The sequence below is a fragment of the Oenanthe melanoleuca genome, chromosome 15 (assembly GCF_029582105.1).
Source record: "Oenanthe melanoleuca isolate GR-GAL-2019-014 chromosome 15, OMel1.0, whole genome shotgun sequence".
In the NCBI taxonomy this organism is placed as follows: domain Eukaryota; kingdom Metazoa; phylum Chordata; class Aves; order Passeriformes; family Muscicapidae; genus Oenanthe; species Oenanthe melanoleuca.
Window position 1 is genome coordinate 2,546,514 of NC_079349.1, and position 27,411 is coordinate 2,573,924.

General features: G+C 39.8%; 1 protein-coding gene across 3 annotated transcripts in view; it reads right to left on the bottom strand.

The window, feature by feature from the left end:
* The window catches only part of ATP2A2 (ATPase sarcoplasmic/endoplasmic reticulum Ca2+ transporting 2), a 51,282-nt gene that overhangs the window by 21,165 nt on the left and 2,706 nt on the right, over positions 1–27,411 (bottom strand). For all 3 annotated transcript variants that reach the window (XM_056504307.1, XM_056504308.1, XM_056504306.1), the window contains exons 4-9: positions 21,074–21,178; positions 17,507–17,645; positions 6,800–6,880; positions 5,297–5,382; positions 3,903–4,367; positions 1,524–1,612 (exon numbers count right to left, since the gene is read on the bottom strand). In XM_056504307.1, coding sequence (XP_056360282.1) covers positions 1,524–1,612; positions 3,903–4,367; positions 5,297–5,382; positions 6,800–6,880; positions 17,507–17,645; positions 21,074–21,178 — 965 coding nt within the window. The remainder of the gene's footprint in view (positions 1–1,523; positions 1,613–3,902; positions 4,368–5,296; positions 5,383–6,799; positions 6,881–17,506; positions 17,646–21,073; positions 21,179–27,411) is intronic.

Here is a 27,411-nt window from a genome sequence, read left to right on the forward strand (position 1 = left end):
AATGGTTGATATCTGGAACAGCTCCTGCTCTGGGGCAGTGCAGTGGATTAACTGCCTCTTAACCCCCCCAACTTCATTTTCAGTGACAGTTTGCAATCCAAGGTAAAGTCAGTCAATTTACTTAAAATCCCTCCAAAGCCACTGCTTTAAAAGCTGCCCATAAATGCAGAAATAAACCAGCCCTAAGGGTTGGAGTTGGGTTGAGTTTCCCTATGCTCCACTAAGAGCCTTTCTGAGGCAATTTCCCTTTCTCAGAATCCTCTGTCCCCAAATGCAGTAAGTTTAATACACTTGTTCACATTTCCTCAACTTCAGCAAGTGAAAACAGCACATTAACAAACATTGCTGTCTTTCTCATTATCCCCCACATCTGTCACCACACTATTTTATTATTTTGTTTATCTGGAGCTCTTGTGAGCCCAGCTAAAGTGCAATAGCTGGGAGTTTTGCAAGGTCTGGAGTCACCTTGTCTAAGCAAATGACGCCTCCTGAAATGAAAGAGTAAGCTTTTGACAGCAATTAGCTTTGAAACAAAAAAGAGAACTGGGGAATTAAGATTTCCAGCTGCTGGGAACACCAGGTCTTAACTGCTATGGAAATTAAACAGAGATAATCACTATTGAGATGGGCAAGATTGCAGGAGTCAGAGGCACACGAGTGAAACTGCACAAGGCTGGATCTTTACAATAACTGAGGCTAAATTCTATTTCATCCACAGCAGAATTCTACTCTGCAAAAAAACTTGAATTGATGAGATTATAAAATACATGGAGGACTGACCAAGTAAAAGGAGCTGTACCAACCAAGTAAAAAGAGGCTTTTCTTCAGGAAGCAGAACCCTAAAAATTCCTGAAGTTTTCAGGATGAACCACTTACCTCACTAGCAGAGACTTGCAGCTGATAAAGTAAACCAAACCTCATTCCTTTCCTAAAGGACTGGGTTTAACAGCTGCTCAAATAGCAAAGGCTGGGACAAACATGCATCAACTCAAGTACAGATGCACCAATAAACTACTGAGGGCCAGGGACAGGAATTCACAGTCCATTTAAGAGGTAACTCCAACACATTCAGAAGATGCCTCAGAAAAAACAACTTCCCTGCTGTCTGAGACAGGGAAACTGGAAACACTGAGCTCACAGATTAGCAAATGCTCACCTCCTCAGATCCACCCAGTTTTTAAATAAGAAAAGTAAACCTCACTTAGAAGCCCTGAGATAACTAATCTCAGTCCAGGAAGATTTCAATAACATAAATCCTCTCTACCTCTTATTAATTTTTAGATTATCAAGGGAACACTGCAATACTGGAGCCTCTATTCAGTTTTATGAAGGTTTACTTTTCTACAGTTTACCTTTGTTTTCCTGTTAATTACTTTCCCCCCCAGCCCTTCAGTGTGCATTCTCACTGGCTGACCTTTCATTTATTAACAATCACTATTGAATATTACATACATCCTTTTTCCAGACTAAAGTAATAGTGAATGCATAAACAGACAAATATTTAACTTGAACAGAACACTTACACTTCACCCATGGGAGCATATGTTGAACCAGTTACAGTAAATTCATTCAGAGAGCAGCTGTCTCCTTCTACTCTGTCCAGGATAAACATCTGAAATTAGAGAGTTAGAAGTGTTACTGTCTTAGAACAATAATTAATGCAAGAGATTTAAACAGGCCTCAAACAAGCAGGTACAAGAGGCAAATTCAGCCTGAATAAACAAACCACACAAGACCTGATTCTGTGCACTTTGATCCCACAGATGTTTGAACAGCTCCATACATTGAAGCAGAAAGTACAGGGAACAGCCCTTCTGCCTACAGATTTCCTTGGAAAACAGCTGAAAACCACAGGAACTGTGGAACTTCAGCTGGGAAGCCATTCACACACCACCTGACAATCCTCACTAGATCCAAGCTCTTCCTAAGCTTCACACCTCTAAATTAATTCTCGTGTATCACAAATAATTAATTAATTCTCTGCTTTCAAACAGTCAAAAGCAGCTCAGCTGGACACTGGCAGCTTCTCCCCAAAAGTAAAATAAAAGGATCTACAAATCGGAAAAGCTGAGATCTAAGAGGTGAAGTTTTAGCAAGAGCCAAACTATGGCCAGTCTCTCTTAATACCAGCTTTAAGTGAAAGAGTTTCCTATCCTGGTTTCCAGTTAAAGGTCACTTTACCACATGGGACACTGGGAGTTTAAACCAATCAGCCAACTCAAGTGCTCTTGTAGCACTGGTGAAATGATTATTTTCAAATTCAGACACCAATCTCAAGGATGCAGTTGTACCTCTAAGAGTTCTGCAACTCAGTTTTCCCTTTGTTTCCTTTCTAGCAGAGCTGCAGGCAGAATCACATCTGAGAGGATGTAGATAAAAACCACAGTGCCTGAAGCTGTCTTACTCTCATGGCTTGGTGGAGTAGCACTGGAGAAGATAATTTCTCACTAACTGATGGTGTATCCTAATGAAACTTCTGATCCACTGGTTAGCACAGGCCATTTTGCCACATTTTAGCAATATCCTCCTCTCCCCTCATTGTTCTGCCCTATGTTTTAGACAAGCATCCTCATAAAACACAGCCCAATAAAATACACTCATCCTAACAGGTATTAGAATTTTGCTACATTTCTGCAAACTGCAATTCATGTTCTTTTACAACTAACCAAGCAACCAAGTTGTGCTGGACAAGATCTAAAACATTTAGCCCTCTAAATAAGGAGCAGAGCATTTTGAGCTTTTAAATAAACACAACTTAAATGATGAGTTAACCAGGGAAGCCTCCTGCTTTTGGCATCTGCAGGATGAAAAAATCCCTGCAAAGACTAGGGCAGTTATGCAACTCTACTGCAAGTAACCTCCTCTGGAATACTGATGAGCAGCTGCTTTGTGTCTCTTAGGTAGAAATACTATGATACTTAAGGAAGTAGAACAAGTCAACCAGCAATTAGGAAGAAAAAGCCATCAATCACATGAGAACAAAGTGCTTAGGGCTTACAAACTTTCACCACTGGCATGCAGCACTCACCATGCACACATTTGGAATTCTAACCCAATGTAATGAGGCTCTGGACATTTCATGTTGGAGTTGCTGTGCCACTGAACATCCAAAGTTACTAAACTGAAGAATTCAGTGTTTTCTCCATTAAATCCCTACTCAGAAGCACAAGCTGGCAACTGAACATTCATTATGTTAAGTGACCAGCCCTGAAAGTCCCAAATTAGCCAACACTAGACAGAGTACTGTGGGGAAGGGAGGAGAGGCACAGAACTCATGCTTACCTAAAAATACACCAGCATTGAAGATGACCCTGGCAATGCTGGTGACAGGGTCACCTGCACCTCAAGCTGCCAGGTTAGTCAGTGTGGCACACTGAAAACACTGCAGTGATCCCCAGACCAGCAAAGCCACTGAGTGTGAGACAACCAAATAAAGGTGGAACCACACAGGAGTGAAAACACCTTTCACTACCAAAGTTACTGCAGCAAATCTCCTTTTCTCATAGTAAAGTTTCTCCACCATTGTCTTTCTCAATTGAAAAGGCGTTTGGCACTTACAACAGCCTGTTCTACAGGCTTCTAACAGAAGGCATAAATCACACCAAGAATTACCAGTAACCTGAAAGGCTCACACACAAGTCAATGAAAAGCTGCTTACAAACAACTTTTTCCTCCATGAGTGTGGGTACGGCTATTTTTGGCCATGACTAAATAAGGAAAGACACAAAAGCCTTCAAGACTATACAGTGGAAAACTGAATTCAAAGGGGAGGCTTATCTTTGGAAAATAAAGCAGGATTTTGATGATATGAGAACCAAAAGAGCTGGGATCAGGAGAACTGGAGCAGTGCTGACTGCTGACAGTGGCTGAGGAGAGAAGCAGCAGCAGCAGCAGGGACATACCCTGCAGACAGACATCTGGTTGGTGGTCAGCGTGCCCGTCTTGTCGGAGCAGATGACGGAGGTGCAGCCCAGGGTCTCCACGGAGGGCAGGCTCCTGACGATGGCGTTCTTCTTGGCCATGCGGCGCGTGCCCAGCGCCAGGCAGGTGGTGATGACGGCGGGCAGCCCCTCGGGGATGGCGGCCACCGCCAGCGCCACGGCGATTTTGAAGTAGTAGATGGCGCCGCGGATCCAGGAGCCGCCGTGCACGGGGTCGTTGAAGTGGCCGATGTTGATGATCCACACGGCGATGCAGATCAGAGAGATGACTTTGGACAGCTGCTCCCCAAACTCGTCCAGCTTCTGCTGCAGGGGCGTTCGCTCCTGCTCCGTCGCCACCATCTCGTCACGGATCTTCCCGATTTCAGTGTTGACCCCTGTTGCAATAACCACCCCCATGGCCTTACCAGCAGCAATGTTTGTACCCTGAGGTAGAGGAAGAGAAGGGAAAACTTGGAGTCAATATACAAACAGGTTCTGTGGGTGAGTTTCTTTGGTTTTTCATTTAACACCACAAAAACCCCTTGAACCAAAGCGCCTCATACAAGTGCAGACTGTGCTTCAGCCAGGATATGGAAAACGGCAAAGAGGAAGAGGATGACACTGCCTGTGTCTGTAAGGGAACACTCCAGGGTGGAATTTCTGCTCCCACAACAGGCTCAAAACAAGTCAGTATTGATCTCTCACAAGCACCACAGCCAAACCCAGCTGCTGAGTTAGGAGTATGTATTTCAGCTGGAATACTGAATGTGTTTTACCTCTCTTTTTTAAATTAGGGCTCTATTTTGTCATATTTAATGTTATTTACTATGAGTAATAGATGTGTTCTCTGGGGCTCCCTGTGTGCACTTATTTAACGTGGAAAGGAACAGTAAAACTAAGCTGCCTGCCAGCAAAGTTATTTTCTTATCTGAAAAATATTTAATCCTTCCTTCAAATAAATTTGAACAAACTGTTTCATTCCTATACAGAAAGCCAGTTCTCAATTTTAGGTACACAACAACACAATTTGTGTGGGCTCTTATCATGCTGAAGAACTATTACTTTAGGAAATTACTGCAGAAACACTAAAAGTGTGTGTGCTCCACCCTCCAAGGCTTCCTTGTGAAGGACTAAAATAATTTTCCTCATATAGACTGGTTTCATCCAACATCTTCCCCTGAGGACAGCTTTTATTAAAAGTTAATTCTAACTTTTAACACATTTAGTTCAATGTGTATGGAGACACACAGAGATATGTACAGAGAACAGCAAAATCATGCAGGTTTTGAGGCAAGACCTGAAGTGTTGTACATTTATATCAGCTTCAGTGTTATTTCATAAATGTTTTGAAAATCTCAAAACCAACAACTTACAGAAAAGAGCATGTTCTTCTTGTCCTGATTTACAGCACGAGGATCAGGCACAGGGTCTGTGTGCTTAATAACAGACACAGATTCACCTAAAATAAAGAGAACAGTCTTAAGAGCTTTTCTATCTGGAGTCCTGAGGGAATCAAAAAGTTATAATCTTCAGCCCTGAAATTTTCAGGATGTCAAAACTCTTTCCTCAAATTATCTTTATTTAGTCGCTTAAGTGAAACAGGAAATATTTTGGTTGGCCAACAAAGCAGAATATCTGGCTTTTAGCAAAAATTCTGTATCAGTTTCTACAAGCATGTCACACAGGTACTGAAGGCTCCTTTCCTTTAAAAGCAGATGTTCACTGCTACACCAAATTTCACAAGGTGGTGCTCTCAGCTTCAGTAACTGAGTTACACGATTTTGTGTAAGCTCAAGAGAACCAAAGCTTCTTCCTTTTAAAAGGATTTTGCTGAGCAGCATCTCAGACCTCAGTCCTATTTTATCAGTCAGGAGACTTAAGCATCAACTTGGCTGAAAACAGCAAAAACTTCCTTTAAAACAAGAATTCTGTTACTTAAATAGAGGCAAGGAATAGTCTCTTTTTACAGAATTCTGACAGGCTATTTCTATTATTCCAACAGCTTTACAGGCATGGAGTGCATCCATTTTCCCATACTAAACATAAGGAAAGCTCGATCAGTCTTGTGCTATTCAGGATCTGTGGTGAGAAACTCTGGAGTCTGTTTCAAGGCAGATTCAAGGATGAAAAATAGCATTCCTATGAATACTTTACTGTTTTAAAATTCAGAGCTAGTTAACATTAATTTATGCTACCAAAACAGGCAGACAGATCTCCATGTTCCCGCTGAAAGAAAACTGTTGTAGCATGCTTGGTTGATTCCCAGCTTCTTTCCTATATTCAGAAGTGCTGCTACTTTGTTTTGTTTTCAACAAATCTGAAAAGGGCTCTAAAAATAGCTCCTGCATTTGAGGGCTGGTACCAGAAAACACACGAATGTGTGTGCACAGAATTTGAGCAAATAAGGCTCGAGTGCACTGAGTCTTGAGTGGCAGCAGCTTAAAAGCTGCCAACATTGCAAAAGTTGTTCTCTCCTGTTGCAGAAGACATTTAGTGAGATTTACATACTTTCATATTGGATGGTGACATGATGTACAAACCTAGAAGACACTGTGAACTACAAGAGAAATCTTTTTTTTTGTTTTGTTTTTTAGTTTTAGTTTCCAACAAATTGCTTGTGCCTATTGGGGAAAGGGGAAGACCAAAAAAGCATTACAAGACTCAGTAAGAATGTTCATCCACTGAAGGGAAAACAAAGCCAATGATGAAGCAACACATGCAGCCACTCTAGAAGTTACCAGATCAGAAATTTACTGCACTTGAACGCACAGAACTTCAACAGCTGCAGGCTTGTTTCTAATGGATCATTGCAAATAAATGGTGCAAAGGCACTTTCAATTATGCACATAATTACCTAAAAGTCACAGAAACTGTACCTGTGAGGATTGACTGGTCTACCCTTAGAGTTGTAGATTTGATGGAAGTAATTCTTATATCAGCAGGAACCTTGTCTCCAACTACAAAGAAATGACAAGACAAAGTCAGAATTTTGCGGTTTGAGAGATTACTGATCAAGTGTCCCTGACCTCCACCAGCCAGAAAAATGACTTTCCAGTAACTGCACAATGACTGAGATCACCAGCAGCTTGTTGTTGCTTTTGTGACTTGCAATACTCCCAGTTTCTGAGTATCTGAGTATCACTTTGGCAATTTAGACTTGCCCCTACCTAACCTTCAAGAAAGGGGCTGTAAATCACTGGATTGTTTTTCCAGCCACATGGCCACTTGAAAGCAAAGGGAAAACATTCTCAAGAGCAAGGTATCAATTTCAGAAGACATATTTATAAACAATCAAAACCCGTAGCTAAGGTGAATCTGAGTTCCCTTTTCAGAACAACTGGTCCTGCAGAGTCTTTTAGTTGTTTTCTCTATACTCAAAATGAGTCCTCTGCTCTCCAAGGATCACATTATCCACATCTATTTATTTAGAAAACTAAAAGAAGTTGTATTTTCCTTTTCTTTGGCTCCAATTGTGAGAATAACGTGCTTCTGCAAATATGCTCTTGTAATGCTATACTTTGAATTCTGCCAGATGTTTCAGAGTTGGAAGTTAACCTCAGATCACACAGTAGCTTTATTTTCCAGTAATGCTGCTCTATTAAATAACCACAATCCATATCCCAGTTACAATTTTCACAGATCTCTGTTGTGTTTGTCTTGTCATGCACATTTCTACTTTGCAAAAGACAACACTGAAGAAAAAAAAAATAAAACCCACCCACAAACAACAAAACATCCACTAACAAGTGCTTGAGACACCAAGGCAGCAGATGATAAAAGTTAACACCACACTCCAAAAGATGACAGTGATAAATCCAGTTGTTAATTGAGCTCTAGAATCCCTAATATCTCAAAATTAATTATTCTCCCTTCCTACTTCTTCTTACCCAGCTTTTCCTAGTTTTTAAGAAAAAAACAAAAGCTCTACCATTTTGTGCCTACTGCAAATAAAGGGCTTCATACAAATTAACTTGCTAAAGCATATTAATGAGGCACATTTCTGATTCACATGGAGGGGTTCTACATTCTGCATGTCAATATTGCTAATTAACACATGATTGAACACTCCTAATGTAATTTAACACTGTAAGCACTCAAGTGTCAGCTATATTATTATAAAATAATGCAAAGACATAGAGAAGGGAGCATAACTAACTAAAGAAATCTGATCTTTTCAGTAGGTGGAATCTGTGTCCCTGCAGTGAAATTAAAATAAGCTGCAATTCCTGCAGGAACTGCTTATGCAATCAGCAGCAATAATGCACATTAAGAAATAATATCATGAAAAACACTACAGTGGTGTCACAGCCTTGGCTCATCCAACCCCTCACACCCTGGAGTGGAAAACTGTGGAACAAAACCCTGAAGAAGAGAATGAAATGCTATTTCAAATGTTCAGAAAACTTGCACCGTGTGACTTTCTGTAAATCCAGAGTAACTCCAACCACTAAAACCAGCAAAAGACTGTAGAGTTTTGCCTGTAGGGTTAGATGTGTGTTTTTGTGAGCATGTGCACATGAAGGTACAAAAAAGCAGCCACAAATGTGTCATTCTACCATGTGAATACTAATTTAAGCCACAATGCCCTTGAGCAGCAAGAGAAAATAGCCTTAGACAAATGGTGACCTAGGCCAAAAAAGGCAAAACTATTCAATTGCTCTCCTGGTGTCCTGAGGAGGGTTATTTGCAGACACACAGTAGCAGCTGCTTTTCAGATCTGGCTGGACAGGCCAAGCCCTCAGAGCAATGTGCTGAGAGGTCTGGCAACACTGGTGAAAATGCAGAACACAAAAAAGAAGCTACTAAAAAAAAATATCTTAAAGCTTCAAGCAACTGGACAGAACATATGGCAAAGCTCACAAGTGATTTTCTAACCTACTTCTGAACTGCTCCAAGTTGTTCAAACTCAATATTTACAAGACTTAAAATGAGAAACCCCTCTACCAGACTTTGATATTCAACATCGATATTTCCATGAAAACTACTGCTGTTGTTATCAACTGCCTGAATCACCAGAACTGAAGTGTTAAATTTATTATGACAGTGCAGCTTTATAAATTTATCTCAACCATTAAAGATAAGACATATTATTCACTCACCCTTTCTAACTGGGAAGGCTGTAGTAAAATATTCAAGGCATTTCCAACAGGCAGGAAAGCTGTACCTCAGGGTCAATTACAGAGACATTTCAAACAGCTCTTAGCAAAATAACAACTATGAGACTAAGTCATTTATAGTCTTGAATATACTTGCAAAAGCACAACTGAAACTGAATATAAATAGGAAGTCATCCTATGACAGAGAGGAACCACAGGAAATTTTCAGTGAGCACAGTGTACTACAGATCTCATCTACAAAGAGAAGGCTTTTTTAACATATACTTTAAAACAGGAAAAAAAATGAGGAATTGTTGTTGTTTTTGGGAGTCTTTTTAAAATTCATATAATTCAGTCCATGGAACCAATGGAAGAAATACCCAAGTCTTGAAAAAAAGTGAGAAAGTGATTATGTATTTGTGCCGCTCAGCACAGGGCTGCTACAGTAAATGATATAATTCCATAGCCTGACATCTAAAATAAAAAGTCAGTTGCAGAAATATTTTCACCCATTATTTCAACTGAAGTTTTTAATCCTAAATAGTCCCTTGATTTCCACAACAGCTCTGAAGAAATAAAATAAGCTGCTTTCAAAACTGCCCAGGTACGTGCTCTGAAACATAACGTAGCCAAGTACATAACAACTGATTAAAACAGCCCCAGTAAGTACAGCACTGACTGCTGTTTGGAGGAGTGAGAGAAGGGCTTAGTTTGAATCATTACAGCTTTACCCACAGAATCCTTTTATTCATGCACAGAATTTAGAATTTCCATACTGAGCTTCAGCACACAATAAATGAGTCTGCTTAAAAACAACCGGGTCACAACAAGGGGCTAAGAAAGATAAATATCCATTTTATTTAACTGTGCATGAATCTACACTGAAACAGACAATTTACAATTTCTATTCCTTGGTAGAAACTGGAGCAGTACTTAGTTGCAATAAGAATTTAAAGTTTATGTCAATTGCTTTAAAGGAGCCACATTTTTTTCACTGAAAAGAGACATAAATTTAGTACATTCAAATACTGGGTTTTTCAGCCACCTACCCAGCAATGTTACCTTCCAAAATTCCCACTGATTTTTGTACTTGCACTGACCAAGTTCTACAGTGAAATGATCAACTCATTGCCTGGCTGTTTCATTTGAGCACTAATATCCCTCACAATACTTCACCACTTTCCAGCATAGCAATTAAATTAAATATTTAATTTCAGAATTCTGTCAGGCAATGGTTTGAGACACTCCCTGGGAAACCTCTACAGCCAAAATCCAATATTAATTTTGCAGGCTATGGCAGTCTGTGCTTTAAGCAGCCCAGGAAGATGGGCAGAAGTGATGGGACACATTCTATGAACAACGACGGTGGAGAAAAAATGACTATTAAAGCTGAGTGAATTTCAATCCCTTGTTTTTTAGTTACTTCTGGGTACTGACACAGAACCTTAGACTACAACAGATCCACACTCATCTTTCAAGTCTCCAGTTATTAGACCATATCTCAGTGTAGTCTATTGAGATCCATATTCCAGATTTTCTAACCAAACCTGCTGGTGACAGTGGCCTCAGGAAGCAACACTAACTGTACCCCAAAAGCCACTATGCTACAGAACAGTCCCAGAACAAAACTGCTGCTTGAAATGTGCACTTTGAACAGCAATATCAGCTCTGTTAACTCTGACCCCTGCACCCCTGCAGACCTGCTCAGGTTTACAGGCAGGTACATTATAAAAAGTAAAAAGTTTTGCTTCTTTTTTTATGTTAATGTGTTACAAGAACAATTCCTCTTCTTAGCAAAGGGATCTGTTTGCAGAAAGTCCCTCTTTGTGATCACAGCAAATGAAAGTAATTCTTCCTGTAGAAGTCAGAGGAGCTGTTCACACACAATATGTAACTCACACTTTCTTATTTATGTTTATCATTAACCAAAGCCAGTGTCACTCTGGATCTGCTATCAGCACACTGGGGGTTGGAACTGGACTTTTGTAATAAAGATTATCAGTACAGCTCCAATTATTCTATAGTTGAACAGCTTTAGAACACAAATAGTTCCTGAAACTGAGTAAAAGCATCCCCAAACCAATTGACATAAACCACCAAGTGGAGAGAACAAAAAAAAAAGGTCTTAATATATTAAGGTTCATTGTTGACAAGTTCATGCATTTTGGTTTTTAAGACCCTATGGTCTTCCTCCTGCTTTATTAGAATGTTTTAATTTTAGCATTTAGCATTTTAATCTAGTATTTCTAGAGTAGAAATACCCTCAAGTTTAGCAGATGTAACTGCTATCAGAACACCTAAGTGAAAACACACGGGGTTTTACCACCCAAAGGAAAAGTATTAATTCTTTTGCCAAAACACAAAGTGTTAACAACTATTTTCTGGTTTAACATGACATATTACTGGGACAGTTATTTAAACCACTTTTCCTAGTGAGATTTTAGTGTCTTCAGGAGTCAGTCATTTCAGTCCCCTCTCTTACCCAAAAGTAAGTTTATCCTCTAAATTAGAGCACACACCATTGCATGAACACTTACTAATGAACTGAAGCAAATGAAACTTCCTACATGAAGAACTGAAGAACTCAGTTTAAGAATTAAAATGAGTAGATTTAACATAACAGATAAGGGATGCTGCACACTTCAATGAACAGAACTGAGGATTTTCTGTGTGTTGAATTGAGTACTGCTGGGACTGTAATATTTAAAGCTCATACCTGAACAGAATGGCTTGCTTTTATTTAGAGCTGCTCCAGCAGAACTGGTTTTTATATTAAACTTCTTAACATAAGCTCATCTTAGCTTCTCTTCCCCCCTTGAACACAGACAATCTCATCTTCCTATTGTGCTTGATTTCCTTAGGCGATCAGAAACATAATTTTTCTTCTGTAGTAACACGTTTTATGTATTTTAATACATTCCTGAACAGGCATAATAAAATGGTACCAAAAATCAGAAGCTCTACAAAACAGGAACATAATTGAGTCCATCTACACTTTCATACAAGGCCAAGAATGTCAAAGTATCAAAATTAGAAGAGGGATTATGAACCATATTTTAAGTCTGAGTTTCCACTCCAAACCAGGAAGGTAAAATTTATTTTCCAGCGAGATTACACCAGCAAAGCTCCAACAGTTGTAACCATAGTAATAAAACAGCACTTGCTTTCACTAGCAAGGTGACAGAACAATACATTTAAATTCATTCTTTGCATTAGACAACTTGAATGAAACAGCCTTTATCATCCACCTTTTGCATTCTGGGCAGAGAGAAAATATCCCCAGGGCTTACTGTGCAGTGTATGCAAGGTGTGAGTATCCTAACCCAGGGACTGTTCAGGGTAGAGTACAAAAACATTTTTAACAACACATATAGATTGTTGCCTTATCAAGGAAAGCCAAAAGGACAGAAAAAGCTTTGCTTTCTGGGAGCAAAATATTTCCAGGTCAAAACTGAGGGTTGAGAAAAATGGAGCTACTGTGTTAAACAGTACACAAGACTCAAATTTTTCCTAACTCATTTCTTTTTATTCTCTAGAAACAGACTTGTCATTCTCTCTGAAGAGGGCACCAGAACATTAGATAGCATGTGCTGATGGACAGGGACACTGCTTCTAAGTCTGCACTCATTTCTAAACCACATTTGTCTAGTTTTAGCTTTTAATTAGTGGATCTATTTATATCACTGGCTACTAGATGGAAAACTCTTGTGATCAGCCTATTAAAAAATATCTAATAGCAGAAAGAACAGACTGGTAAGTTAAGCTTCAACTTAAGCCAGGTCAGGTAGAGAACATCATCTACACAACAAAGCTGAACTCAAGTTATGGTGCTTTGGGTAACAGAAGAATCAAGAGTCAGAATTCTGGAAGTGCAGCAAAGTCTCAAATGCAAATTTTCTTTAGTCTTAAAAAAAAATATTCCTTTGCCAGAGTAATACAGTAATAACTGAACATTATCTTGGTGTTCAAGCTTTTTGTTCAGTACTAGTTGTGCTTATAATAAAACCCACTCAGTACCAGTTCTATCAGAGTTTAGAATATCAGGTATGTTTTCAATTTTCAAGCAACAAAGCCAGTTTAGTTTTGCTATTTTTACCAAACAGTTTGGTATGTCTGAAGGAAAATGCTACAAGAATTGGGATAAAAATTGGAAACGTGTTTTGCAATATTTCAAATGTGTGTTAAAAGTGACACAAGTTTAGGCTGTGCCCTGAGTTGAACCTCACATAACTCCAGACTCCAGTGAAGTATGCAATGGAGTTTGGACTGTGTCTGCTTACCCCAAGCTGCCTCTGATGTGCTGGCCAAAATGTTCACTGAAGCTCAGAGATTTATGCACTACTTGAACATATATTTATTAACCACTGATCTTACTTTCCTCTCTTTTCTGGTTCAAAAGTAGTACTTTAGGAAAAAAAAAGCAAAATATGTGCTTTAAAACCCAGACACAACAGTTTGCACCTGGTAAGGAAACATTTGCAGTCAATTCTTTTTCCCCATCAAGAGAAGTTCTCAGCAGTTTGCTTTAGGACAGCCTCCAGAAGGTCTCTGTTCTGGGCTTAAGCCTTCCTCCATCCTTTTCCTGATTTTTTCTAATCTTAATACTTTCCCAGAAAAAGTAAACCTGCCATCTCTAGCACTGAGTCTGAAAATCTTTGTTGTTAGAAAAGTAGCACAGGCACAAGGATCCAGATGTTTGGAATAAAACCTGAAATACCTATGTTTTTAGTTGTACTACCAAGGAGAACCTGGAGCTCTTCACAACCACATGGGAGTTTGACATTATTCATGTCAAGAATCTTCCTTCCTTTCTTCATCCCAAAATTTATCTTTCTTTCATTATAAGGCACCCAAGAGTCCTGAAGTGCTCTGTAGTTGGAATTAAAAGCCTCAAAGTAGTTCTTGCCTAACTCTGTGCCAGGTATAAAACTAAGTTTTCTGGAATATACACTAATTTAATAAGCACCAGCTTCTGGCAACTCTGCGTGTATTTTGAACACGTTGAGTACTTACAGATACAGTAACAGATGACAAGAACCACCCTTCATAAATTCAGGGAAAAGAGGAACTACTGTGGCTGTGCTTTGGTCATTTACTGACTGCAACTATTGACCTTTCATTTATTAAATTACAGAAACTCAGATACACTGTATCTACTCCAGAAAATTTCAGATAGGAAAATACAGCGGAAGTAAACAAAGGTCATTTCTGTTCCCAAAAGTGCTTCTATAAAAAAATATGTGATTTACAACAAGTTTATCCTAATCTTTCAGTTCATTTATGAACTTCATACAAAACTTGTAAGAAATAGGGCCATGCTATCCTAAATTTCTCTTTAAAATATCACTTTAACCCAGAAAACAAAAAGCTCAACTAAACCAAAGTGTATCCAATTTATTAAGACAGCCCCTGGTTCCAAATTTAGAGTGTACTCTCCAATTAACTCCAGCTTCAACAACAACATGATAATCCAGTTAAAGGCAGGCAAACTGAAAAGCCATGTGAGGACAGCATCTGGATGTTTGTCACTCCATCAATTCTAAGAAAAACTCTGTAGCTTAGTAACCATCACACACTACAGCTCTGAGAACCATGCCCACCACAGGTCTGCAAACAAATTTAAGGCACACATCCCAAATCTGTGACCCAAACATCCCAAACAGCTCCTGCTCGTTGTACAGTACCTTTTCCATCATCTCTACTGATGTGAACACAGAGGAAAATCTTCCTAACAAGCTGCAGTTAAGAAATTCACGTCTGCATGTATCAATAGCAATCTAATAATTCCTACAATGAAGTTCTCTGTATCAGACCCACACACAGCTACTTCAAATCAGCAAAGCTGCCACAGCATTAAACACAACTATTTTGAGAGGGATGACATGTGGAAATTTGTTCACTATTAGTTATCAGCACAGGGGAGAAACCAATCACCTGGTTGTTTATGGCACTCAGTTGAAGGATATTTGCCTGGACACACAAATGTCACTGGCACTTTGCCAGGAATTCCACAGCCAGATATGTATCCCAGCATGAAGGGCTCTGTCACTTCCCTACATGGCCTTCTTTTTGCAAACACCATGTCAAAGGCCATCACAGTCCTCCTGCACTTGAGGCACAGGCATGCACAGAGTCTCTCTCGCCTCCAGGTCTTGACACCAATGCTGGGACACAGAGTATTTATTGCCTCTTCTCTACTTGCTCTGTGGCTTTTCTCAATTTGATTGCAATTAGAACTTCATCATTGTCAGCTACAAGAATTTATTATTTCAGTGTCAGAAGTTATATTACACTAAAGCACTGATTTCTCTATTAAACATCTACATGACTTATAATCAAATGCAGCTTCAAGTGAAGGCAATTTAAATGCATTGTTTGATTCACAAATTTAAGTGAGTATGTTACCCAGAAAAGCTTCTACAGTTCATCAACAAGCCAGACCACCTATCTTAAAGGACAGTCACCAAACATGGAGATTTTCTGGGTTTCTGCATGAGCATACTGGCTTAAGCTTGTCCTTATTTAAAAAAAAAAAAAAAAAAAAAAAAAAAAATCAATCATACATATGCTGGACTATCAGTCACTGTTCTACATCAGATTTTAAAATAATGCAACAGTAACCCCATGATAAAGAGGACACTATGCCTGTTAAAGGCAGACTGGTGTTACAGGCACATTGGTTATTCCCAGCTCGTTTTTCTCCCTCAGACATAGACCTTTTAAAGAGAGTAATTGATTTTATTGGTACTGACAATATACAGCAGGTAAGTAAAAGCCCACACATCCCACAGGTGTTCTCATACAGAATAAAGGCAAAGCTAAATTTGAAGATGAAAACACAATCTGTACCTCTTCTGAAACAGCAATGAATCAAGGAGAAAGTGTTCTGTGCTCTAGACAACTGCCAGAGCACCAAAATCCAGCATTTCTCCTCAGTGATACCCCAAACCAGTGGAGAACACAGTCATCAACTCACAATTCCACCAATTCTGCTTTGAAGTACCAAAAAACACAACCCCAGGGTATTCCCATGATGGAAACTCCTTCCAAAACCACCATTCCATTGCTGAAATTTAAAAACAGGATAAGGATTTGGCCCAGACATCCACTGCAGAGTCTGCAATTGATACAGTTCTGTTTGCCTCAAAAGGACACGTCAAACAGAGCAGAACCAACCCCCCCTTGCAGGCACACAGCTCTGCAGAGCAGGAGCAGTGAGACAGAGCACAGTCAGTGACAAGGCATCACAGTTCACCCTTCATTTCACTATCATCACTTTGGATTTGGACTTGTAGCTGAATCACCCTGTACACAGAACAGGGGCTTGAGACAGGGCTCAGCCAACATTAAAGTTTCTCAAGGAATGGGAGCTGGGCAGGCAGCCAACACCAACTTCATTCTGAGTGCACACTCTCTTTGCCTGCTAATTAAAACAGGAGGATAGTCAAGTTTAAGGGTATATGTTTATCTCCTCTTGAGACAGCTACCACCTCTAAAATCAAAGTGACACAAGTGCAAAGTTTTATGTACACTCTGCATTGCTCCCAGAGGAAAAAATCACTCAGTTAACAGTTGATAATGACCTACAAAATCTAAGCATGCAACACTCCTGACACTCAGCAAGAGCCACTCAGTTTTATCTGGGAAGGAACAGTCAAGCCCAGTTTAGAGAAAAAGTTATTACTATGGCATTATCACCAAAATGATGGAGTTTCAGCTAAAAGTATATAACCCTTCTATTCTTGCACTCCTTCCAAACAAAGACATGCCTTTTAGAGCAGAACTAAGATATTAAAAAGCTCTAGGCAAAAGTCCAGGCTTTTAAGACTGGCACTTCAAAAGCTTACCCAGGAGAAACAGGGAGCTCTACTCTGCATAGCTCATGTATTTGAGATCTATGCAGCAAATGGTCAAAAGAAGCAATAAAGAATTGTGAAAGATGAGAAAACTGAAGTCACGTGCCAGTCATACTTGCTGAGAGGACAGAAGACATTTGTGAAGAGAAGCTCAAAGGCACTGCTACTACAAGTCTAAGAGCTGCAGAAACACATTCAGATGAAATAACAGAGCGTGACCAAAAAAACTTCTCTGTGCTCCCAAACATAAGGAAACTGAAGACATTTCAACACCAGGAACAAACATCTATTTTGTGACAGAAAAACAGACAAGTTTTAAGACACTCTGAAAACAGACACTAGAAAACAAAATTTTAAATTTGTGACAAGTGTTAAAACCACAACTCCAATTAAGATGCTTTATTTTAGACCTAGCAATTAAACTGAGTGGCAATTTGAAAAACAATTCCCTCCGTACAAATGCACATTTAAGGTAATTACAGATGAACAGGAGCAAGATTGTTCTTAAATGAAGCATATACTTAGGAGTGTTTGAAAACTCACCCCAGGGCCTCAAATCATTAAGACAAAGCCCCACAACAATCTCACATTAATATGCTAATGCCTGTATGCACCACAAAATGGGTCTTACCTGCCACCTCCACAATATCACCCGGGACAATGTCTCTTGCTTTAATCCTCTGGACACTTTTTCTGTCCTGTCGATACACTTTGCCCATCTCTGGCTCATATTCTTTAAGGGCTTCGATAGCATTTTCAGCATTTCTTTCCTACAAGACAGCAAAAATGTGTAATTTTGAAAGCCCTCAAGGAAAAATAAGCCTGTCAGATCCGATTTTTCAAAAGCATTATCATATGAATGCTAGCAACTCAGCTCAGCTATATTTCTTCATACAGAAGATTTTGTGTCCCCTCCCCTTATGAGGTTGTGACTGGAAATCATTAGAGTGTAATTCAGGTTTTTGTAGGCCTTTAGAACACAGAAATTGTTTATTTAAACCCTGCAGCATTTTTCATCAAGAATATCCACTGTGTTGTTGCAGTGAGGCCACACAAAGAGTTCCAAGTCACATATGGGTGTTGTTTGACATTAAAAAAAAAGCATTATGCAGAATTAAGTTTCGTGGATGTAGGTGTTGGCTGGAGCAGCTTACACTCAGCCTGGAGTGGACCAGCACTGCTGGATTTCATTTACTGACACAAATCAAGGATCAAGTTATGATGAAGCCAACTTATTATCAACTTTATTTCAGCAAATCAAGTCATGCTGAAGTGAAATTAAAGCAAACACTAGAAACTTCCCCAGAATCTCTAAACAATTTACAAACTCAGATGAATCCCCACAGAGGAAAACCTTTTGATTTCCCCTAACACAACAGCTTTCCTATGTCAGCTGCAGTCCTGTCACGGAGCACTAGCAGAGATTGTTATCAGTGCTGTGATGCCACCTGGATAAAGAACTACTGCAGAAACCAGCAGCTTATCAGTGCTCCTTCTCCAGCTCTTGGAGAAAGAACTTATTTTCCATTTCCCTGCCTATTGACAAGAACAAACGTCATTTAGCCCTGATAATTATAGATAATGGTAGAGTGCACAGAGTTTTTAGAACATCTGCCCTTCAAATACACATCAGCTTTTCCAGATAATAAAAAATTCCTCCTAGCATGTCAAAGCAGAAACAAAACCATCAGAAATTCAAATGTTGAGGAACTCACTAGTTCCTTTTAAGAGTGCTGAAAATGGCTTTTACCAAAACTATCTTAAGGAACTAACACTTACATGGCACAGCTCAGGGTCTGGCAGTGCAGATACCAGCCCAGACCCATAAAGCTGCAAGTAACACCAGCCTCATATTCCACCAGGTGAATTAATTCTGCTCCTCAGCACTAGAACACCAACACTGCTTTTCTGTGGACTGAGTCACCATGAGACAAAACTTTAAAGTCCCACAAAAGGAAGGTTACTTCAACAGAACTTTTCCTTCAAAAAACGGAGAAATAAAAATTCAACATGAAGACCCAGGTGGCCAAGAAGGCCAATGGCACATAGCTTGGAGCAGAAAGTGCAGCCAGTAAGATCAGAGCAGTGCCCAGCACAGGGGATGGGCATTGCTGAGGCACCTACAGCTCTGGGGGCAGTGTTGGGCCCCTCATGACAAGAAGGGCATTAAGGGGCTGCAGCATGACCAGGGAAGGAAACACCAGAAGCACCTGAAGGAGCTGGGGGGAGCTCAGACTGGAGAAAAGGCAGCTCAGGGGGGACCCTGTCACTCTCTAGAAAAGGAACAGAACAAGAAGAAACATCCAAGCTGCACCAGGAGAAATTTAGAATGGATATTAGCAGCAATTTCTTCACAGAAGTGGTTGTCAAGCACCCAAACTGGCTGCTCAGGAAAGTGGATGAATCACATGCCTGCAGGTACCTAAATGATGTACATGTGGCCCTCAGGGACATGGTTTTGTGGTGGCCTTGGCAGTGCTGGGTTTAGTGTCACTTGATGATCTTAAAGATCGTTTCCACCCTCAGCAATTCCATGATTCAGCTCATTCAGCCAGCTCAGTGTGCTAGACTGAGTCTCTTTGCTGCAGTTTGCCTGGAGTTATGGTAGCCAGACTATCCTGCAGGCCCTGAAGCACTGGCAGGTGGCTCCTGGGGAAAGGTGCACGTGAGAGGAAAGGTTGAGGGCGGCAGAGCTGTGACTCAGAGCTCACATCTGGTACCTGTAGGAACAGACATTTCTGGGTGGGGACCATGTGCTGGGGCTGATTTTCCGTGCCCATTAGAACAAGGGAATGAGTCACCTCATCTGTGCAGCAACTCTTTCACAATGGGGTTCCATGCATGTAGAAATACACACAGAGGTATTTCATGTCACACTATGACATCTGAAAATAAACCTGATTATTTCCTACAACAGGGAAACAACTACACAAGAAAAATCCTTCAACGATACAGACAGCTTTACCTTCCATTTCATGCTTAAAATTAGTACTTGCAGAACTGCAACTCAAGAGTTTCAAGTTAAACATTAACTCTTGCACAATTACTTTATGAAGACCTGAATATAAAATGCCATTTAAAGGGGCACTGCTGTCACCCATTGACCAACATTATCTCTTCCCTGCACACCTGCCCCCAGCAAGCTGGGCACTGCTGAAAACTGAATTTTGAGGAACACTTCAGCCAGCTCACTTGGGATAGCACAAGAAGAGCACAGGAATGTGCAGCAATGCCACTTCTTCCAGTAGGCAGGGTCCTCTCTAATATGCTGTCATCTATTAACAGGACTCCTCCTCTTGAATTTTCATTATTTTGACCAGTTTGCTGTTTTTTTAAAGCATGAAGCCTCATGCATTAAGAGGGCAAGTAATTATGTCATGCTAGCACCCTCCCGCAGGAAAAACCCCAACAATCATACAAAGAACTTACCATAAAAATCTTAAAACATTTTTTAACTGCAGAAAAAAAACCTCTAACAAAACATCCACTCTATCTAAAGCAATCAAATTAGCAAACTGAAGTGATATGAACATTTTTGTTTTGGCATCTCATGAAGTGTTATTTTATGTTATGATACTACTGTCTATATGATTTATAAAAAGGCATCAAATAAATGTCACAGCTGACAGTGTGGATAAAGTTTTATGGTATTTAAATGTTTTCAGAACAAACTTGAGCCTTTTGACAGACATGCAGTCTTTGGATGTACACTTAATAGGTACTATAGTGATTGAACAGGGAGAATTAATACTGCATTAATAATTTACTAAAACACAGCAGCTGTCCCAAGAGGAAACAGACAAGAAACAAGATTACAAGTGCTCCATCCTTTGTTCCTTAGTTGGGAAAAAAACCCAAGCAAACCACTCCAATTGTTCTTAGCTTTGCAAGGCCTGATTTATTGCCTGAACTCAGGGCTTTATTCTGGCCTGTCTCGTTCATGTGTTCAGCACTGTGTGGCCAAACACACTGATGGGCATTTTGCCTTTCTGGCAACACTTCTGAAGCTTCCATTTTACCTTTAAGTCAACACTTTCTATTGAGAAGATTTAAGGTTTGCTGACTCTCAGGAATCCAAAGTCAGCAACATATCCTACTTGCTTTGTAAGAACACCCAACACTACAGGGTACAGTGCTTCCTCTTAAACCATAAAACCCCAAAATATTTGTATTTGATGCTGAAAAAGTCTATGCATACCTGCCACACTCCCACAATTGCATTTGCTACTAATATAAGTAAGATTACAAAAGGCTCTACAAATGCTGTGATTGTTTCTTCACCTTCTTCAAACCAGGCCAGGACCTGCAAGAGAAACACAATGATTTAAATTCTTGATTTACACAAACACCTTGCAAACTTTAGGCCTGCTAAGTTTCAATTGCTTAGAATTCAGCAGTTTTGGAAACCCCTCAATCTACCAAGTTTGTAGTTTTGTAATTCATGAATGAGTTGGCAAAACACAATGGAAAAGGAGAAAAAGAATCTTTACTAAAGTAGTACAAAGTTCATTTTAGAGGCCGCTCTTCTTTTAAAGGAGTAAGCTATTTATCTGGGAAACAATTGCTACTGTTGCTTCAGAAATGAAAGCAGAAGTTTTGACAGCAGTTATGACAATGAAAAAGAATTATTTCATTACTGTATAAAACAGAACATTGATTGGTTTGACTACTTAAGACACTAAAACCTTGCCAGAATCTGAATTTTAAGTAAGTGAATTGCCCTTTACCAGTAACTTAGCCAAGCAAATGGAAACAGCTTTACAAGTTTTCAGTGTGTAGATACAAAAAATAAACATGGATTTATTTAAATACAGGTAGGGTCTTATTGAAGGATCTTAGTGAATGACATAGTTACATCTGAAGCTGGATTGTAAAACAAGTAGCTGATAAAACTCAAAATTGGATCTTAAAAGGTAAATCAAACTTGAGGACTTGCATCAAAGTCTCTACATAGATTTTGTTTTAATTCATTTGTTTTAAAAGTGCACTCCAGTTTTAGACATCTGTCATTCACTCGACTTGAATGTGTCAGGGCCTCTGCAGAGTGCTGGAGTCACTGATGAAAAGTCAAGTTAACATAACCAGAGAGGAAGAGCATTTTCTTCAACGTGTTGAGCAACAGGAAGCCTGGAAAGTGACAGTAAATAGGAACAACGTGTTGAGATAATTAGGACTGGTAGTCAGGCAACAGCACTCTGAATCACTACAAGACTGCAGCAAGCAAACTGTTACTAAAGCAAGCCCATGATTCCACCAACATGCTGCTCCGAGCTATTGCTCAATTGTGAGACACTCCAGGATGTCAAAAGGAAGGAGCAGCAGCATGAAAGCCTCAAGCAGAAACAGCCTGTCAAGCAAATCCAATGCAACAACAAATTTTTAATACAAAGGGATAAACCTGTAAGATCCAGGTTGTGATTAAGAGGACTACAACATTCCAACTAGTAGCACAATATTTCGAGGGGCTGTGTAATCCCCCTGCAGAACAGATTTAGCTGGGATCTCTGCACACCTTGGTACTCTCCAATCCAGAGGGGCTCCTGTCATTTGCCCAGCTGGGGCAGAGGGACAGGCCCTGCTGTCTGTACCCACCCCACACACATCCCTGTGCCATGGGCAGCCTCCCCTCTGCACCACAAGTGCTGCTGCCCATGGAGCTACAGGAGAGGCCCACGGGGCATTTCCAGATCTCGCAGCGCACACAAGGTCACACGCTGCCATCAGAATCTGTTTCTTCCCTCCCTTTCTTTCTTGGAATTCTGTAGAACCCACTTTGCTTCCAAACAAAGGAAATAAATTCAATTATGTTGCGATGTGCTTATCTGAGCAGGCACCTACAAGGTTAACTGGAATAAAACATCTGCTTTACATGACGTTAAACCAGAATCTTCTCCAATTTAAGACCATATGTGCTGTAAAATAACATTGAGAAAGGCCACAACTTCCAGAAGTAAGGAAAGGAGCTACAAGGACAGCAAGATCCAAGTATGTCAAGGAGAGCCAAAATTAAGTTTTCAAGGGATCTTTTCTTTCAATAAGCCCTTATTTCAAAAAGAACAGATGAACTCAAATTAGAGATCCTGAGAGTATAGAGTCTGACAGTTTAAATCTTCACGGCTTTTTTTTTGGTGAAATTATCAATCTGTGAAAGACTAAAATGAAGTATCTAGTTAACCCTGGAAGCCAGCAATACACATTTCTCTCTCCAGAAGATTCTACACAATCACTATCAGTGGAACAATCCAAGCTATAGTTCTAGAACAATTTAGTAAACATAGACATGCAATAACCAGATACATTGCAAGTTCTCGAGTTTTGCTATAGCAGACTACAGCTATATTAACACTTCATTTAGGGTACCTGTGATACACAACACATTCTGTAACAGATCAGGTTTATTACTTGATAGCAGCCTGAAGTAAAAAAAAAACAAAAACATAACAAAGCCAAGAGAAACAAAGAGGAAGTAGAACAAGCAATAACAAATATTTAACTTTGCATTTTTAGTAACAACAGACCATATGCTGAGGCCTGGTAAAGACTAAACAATTCTTGTCCAAGTCACTGAGTCCTTGTGAGAAAGTTTCCACTAGCACACTTTTAAGACCCTGGAGAGGTTTACAGTGAGAGATCTCTTTTCTTTTTTTCCAATTTCTATTCAGAAGGGCCCCACCATGTTTCAGCCCTAATCACTTTAAGACTCACATGTAGAACAGCTTAATTTCCAGGATATTGATCTCCAATGCTCTGGTCAGGCACTACTGTCAGTAGGTAAAGTCACCATGTATTTAAGAATGAGTAGGAAAAACGAGTAAGATAATTGCCGAAGAGAAATGCAAGGCTAAAAATATAAGGGAAACAATAGCAAGACATGAAAGCCCCATATCAACAGCCAACATAAGCAGCTTAAAGGACAACTTTCATTCAGCCTATTTGCTTTAGGGCTGCCAGAGCTATGGCTTGCGGAGCCTATTTTAAACAAAGTCTAATGGGGTGGACCTGCAGGACTCGGAGGCAAAAGATACACAATGACAGGCAAACAGCACTTGGTTATTTGTAAAAAGGGGACAGAAGTACAATGCCAAAGTCAGCCAGCAATGAGGTGAGCGCTGATGGAAGCGGCTGAAACATCACAAGTGCCCTTACAGCTTTTTCCATTTCCACAAGTGAAGTAGCTCTATTGTCAGGGAAGTTCTGGGGACAAGTTACCTTAGATGACTACGTATCATTAAGTAACAACAATAGAATTGGAGAATGGGAGTTTGGAGGCAGAATTGCGTTGCCCAGCAGGCTGTACCCACTCACCACTAACAGAGAGAGGAAAAGCAAACATTTTGTTGTCAGCAACCAAACAGGGATTTTTGTTTGGTTTTCTTTTTGACAACAAAAACTTAGAAGCTAGCTGGGAGAGGTAAGATCTCATCCCAACAAAAAGCCGTGGATTAATTACAGCAGGTCATACAAAACGCATGGACTGCTTTTAAGAGTTTTCTTCTCACAAGTTAATGCGATTTCAGTTTTAATATATTTTGGAGAGAAACCAGTCTTTGAATACAAATAAGCTTAAAATTACACAGATGCAAACTATTTCAGTAGTCCTGTTCCATCCATGTCAGCTATACTGAACACTAGGTAACATTACAGAAAAAATTCCCAATTTCAGTTCCATGATGCAGTAGAGATTTTTGTCTGCTACACAAGGAGGTGAGGGGAAAAGAAAAATCTCAAGCACAAACCAACACATCTTGACCACATGCCTAAGCATAAAATTAAGAATTTTACTGAGTGCACAGACTGTAAGCACCCATCAGATGTTACTCCGTATTTCTGAAAATAACTGAGTAATAACTTAATATAAAGAGCCACAGTTTAATTTTTATAGCACAAAATGGAATCACAATGACTTCTCAAAGTTTTATCACCCCTACCCTCATGCTAATGAGCAATCTAAGTTTAGCTAAAAGCATGTCAGTGTCACGTTCTACAGCCACCCTTATCTCCTACCACACACTCACTGCTGCTGACCTTAACAGGTAGCTTTTGGGGCAAAGATTTTTGCAACACTGTTAATGACACATCCTACTTCCTCCAAAAGAACCTTTGCTCACCTTTTACCACAAGCTAGGTTATACTCATACTAATTTAAAGGCTATTGCAATCTCTGGGCTAAAGCACGGTGTATTGTTTTAATCTAAACACAGATATCCACTATTAGAAAACATTCTCAGGACATTCACTTCTAAGTCAGCTTAGGAATCAGAGGAATAATTAAGAGGAGAGAATGCTCTTAGGATGCTGTACAAATATTTCAAGTTTTGGTAGAGTTTATAGCCTACATTGCACCTTGTAGGAGGAAATCCACTGTGTGATGCAGAGCTAAGACTGCCGAGTTCAGTACACACCACTGCTTAAAGCATCCACACTTCACCAAGGAATTATTCTACATCAGATGCAGTTAACGTTTTGTAACCTGTCAAAATCATTTATATAGCAAAGCAAGTTGTTCTTTTCAGTAAACACTGTAGATCTGAGCACATGCTACACAAGTATCAAGAATTAAAAGCCATGAATACACTCCCCGGGTTCGCTTCTGCAGAGGCTTCACGGATCCAACGGAAGAACAAAGACAAGTCTATTCACAGATACATTTACTCACCATCAGAAATTATTTATACTGTTTCTCTTCAAAAGCCATACTTAAGGCTTTCACTAACCAGGCACATCTCTTACAGCACTTCTGACCTGGAATGTAGGACACAGGATCCACAAACACGTAGCATCTGACCCCAGCAATCAGCCTGGCTGACACAGATTGAGCTGCTGCTCTGAGTTATTTTACTAACACGTACCTGACAGGCAGCATGGGGGTAGAGGGCACAAAAGGCACTGGGAGCACAAGTTTATACTCTACATAAGAAGGGATGTTTCTGAACAAAACCTAATGCAGGTCTCAGTGCTACAGATGTGTGTTACTGTGCAGGCAGTCCTAACAGCAATAAAGTAGTATGATTTATGATTGCAACACAACCACCATAAAAACTCCCTCAATACACACACAAAAAAAAAAATTATCTATATACTTCGAGATCCTCTCTCTCACACTTTAATCTTAATTTTTCTAAACTGACAATGTACAGCTGGTCAAGCACACAGAACCTAGGTGATGTAATTACATCCTATTTTTGCAGTAATGCAATCCTTGTATCAACATATCCAATGGTGCTTTACAGCTATTACAAAACTCTGTATTATGCTTTCATCAAGAAAAACTGTTAAAACATAAGAAAAAGAGACAACATCATCACCTTCTGTGCAAAGAAAACACCAGAAACAAACACAAAGGGGAAGAGCTTTTAAAGTACCAAAATCATAACATATCTAGCGGGTTTTTACTTTTCATCAGAGAAAAATCTTTACTTCTAACATCAATTTAGTGTGCCTCTGTAACTCCAAAATAGGAGACAGAAAAGGCAGAGCAGTAGCCCAAGGTCATGTACCATGTCAGCAGCACAGAACAGAGAACCCAGATCTATCCCACACTCCATTAGACAACAGTCTCCTCTTAATTAGATAGGAAAATTAACCATACTGAAAAAAGCAACTGAATTCAGCTTCTAATCAAGTTTTCCGAGAGAACTCAGCAGTGTATGTTCTATGACCTCTGTCAGTCTGGTCTCAGACTCAGCAATCAAAGCCTTAGTTTGGGGAATCTGATTTTTCACTTACTTGTTTATAATAAAAACAACTAATGTACTTTGGCACGGAAGCCTAACAAACTTCTGTGCTGTCATTTGTCTCACGAGATGACAGAAACAATCCTGACTTTTCAGGAACAAAAAGACATCCCCTTCTCATCCTCTGTGAGGAAAAGGGGAAAGAGGAGGGGAGGGAAAAAAAAAAAAAAAAAAAAAAAAAAGCTTCTGAATGACTTTATTCAATTTTCAATAGCCAGCCTGATTTCCTCTCCAGGAAACACAGGAGTGAGTGAAGCACATCTGTCTTCATGGTCAGGACTGATGTCACCAGTCACTGCTCAGCTGGTACTGGTGAATTACAGACCCAAAGCCAGAGCAGAGCCCTCTGGAAGGTGTTGGTGTGGGGAGAGCAGATCCCCAGCACAGCACAAACTGCAGCACCAGGGCAACCCTTCCCCCACCACACAACAGCTCCAGAGCACATTCTCCTCTGCCCATCCTAATTAGCTCGCCCTTAGCTAAAGAGTCACCACAATTTCCACTGCCCCCAAGAGCTGCAGTAGTTTTTTTTTCAAGTAGTTAATTACAACTCCAGGGCAAAGTCTACTGTAAACTTTTACTCCCTACCTAAACAATTTAATATTCTGCAAGCTTTTGTTTCTGTTGTCCAGCTCCCCAACAAATACAGCCTTCACCATCCTCCTCTGAGTCTTCACTTCGTTTTCCAGTTTTTCAGCAAGCACATACCATTTACACATAATGTAAGAAGATTGCCTAATCATGCTTTTTTTATGAAAAAAAAAAAAAAAAAAAAAGTTAAAAACTTTCTTGTTCTTTTAGT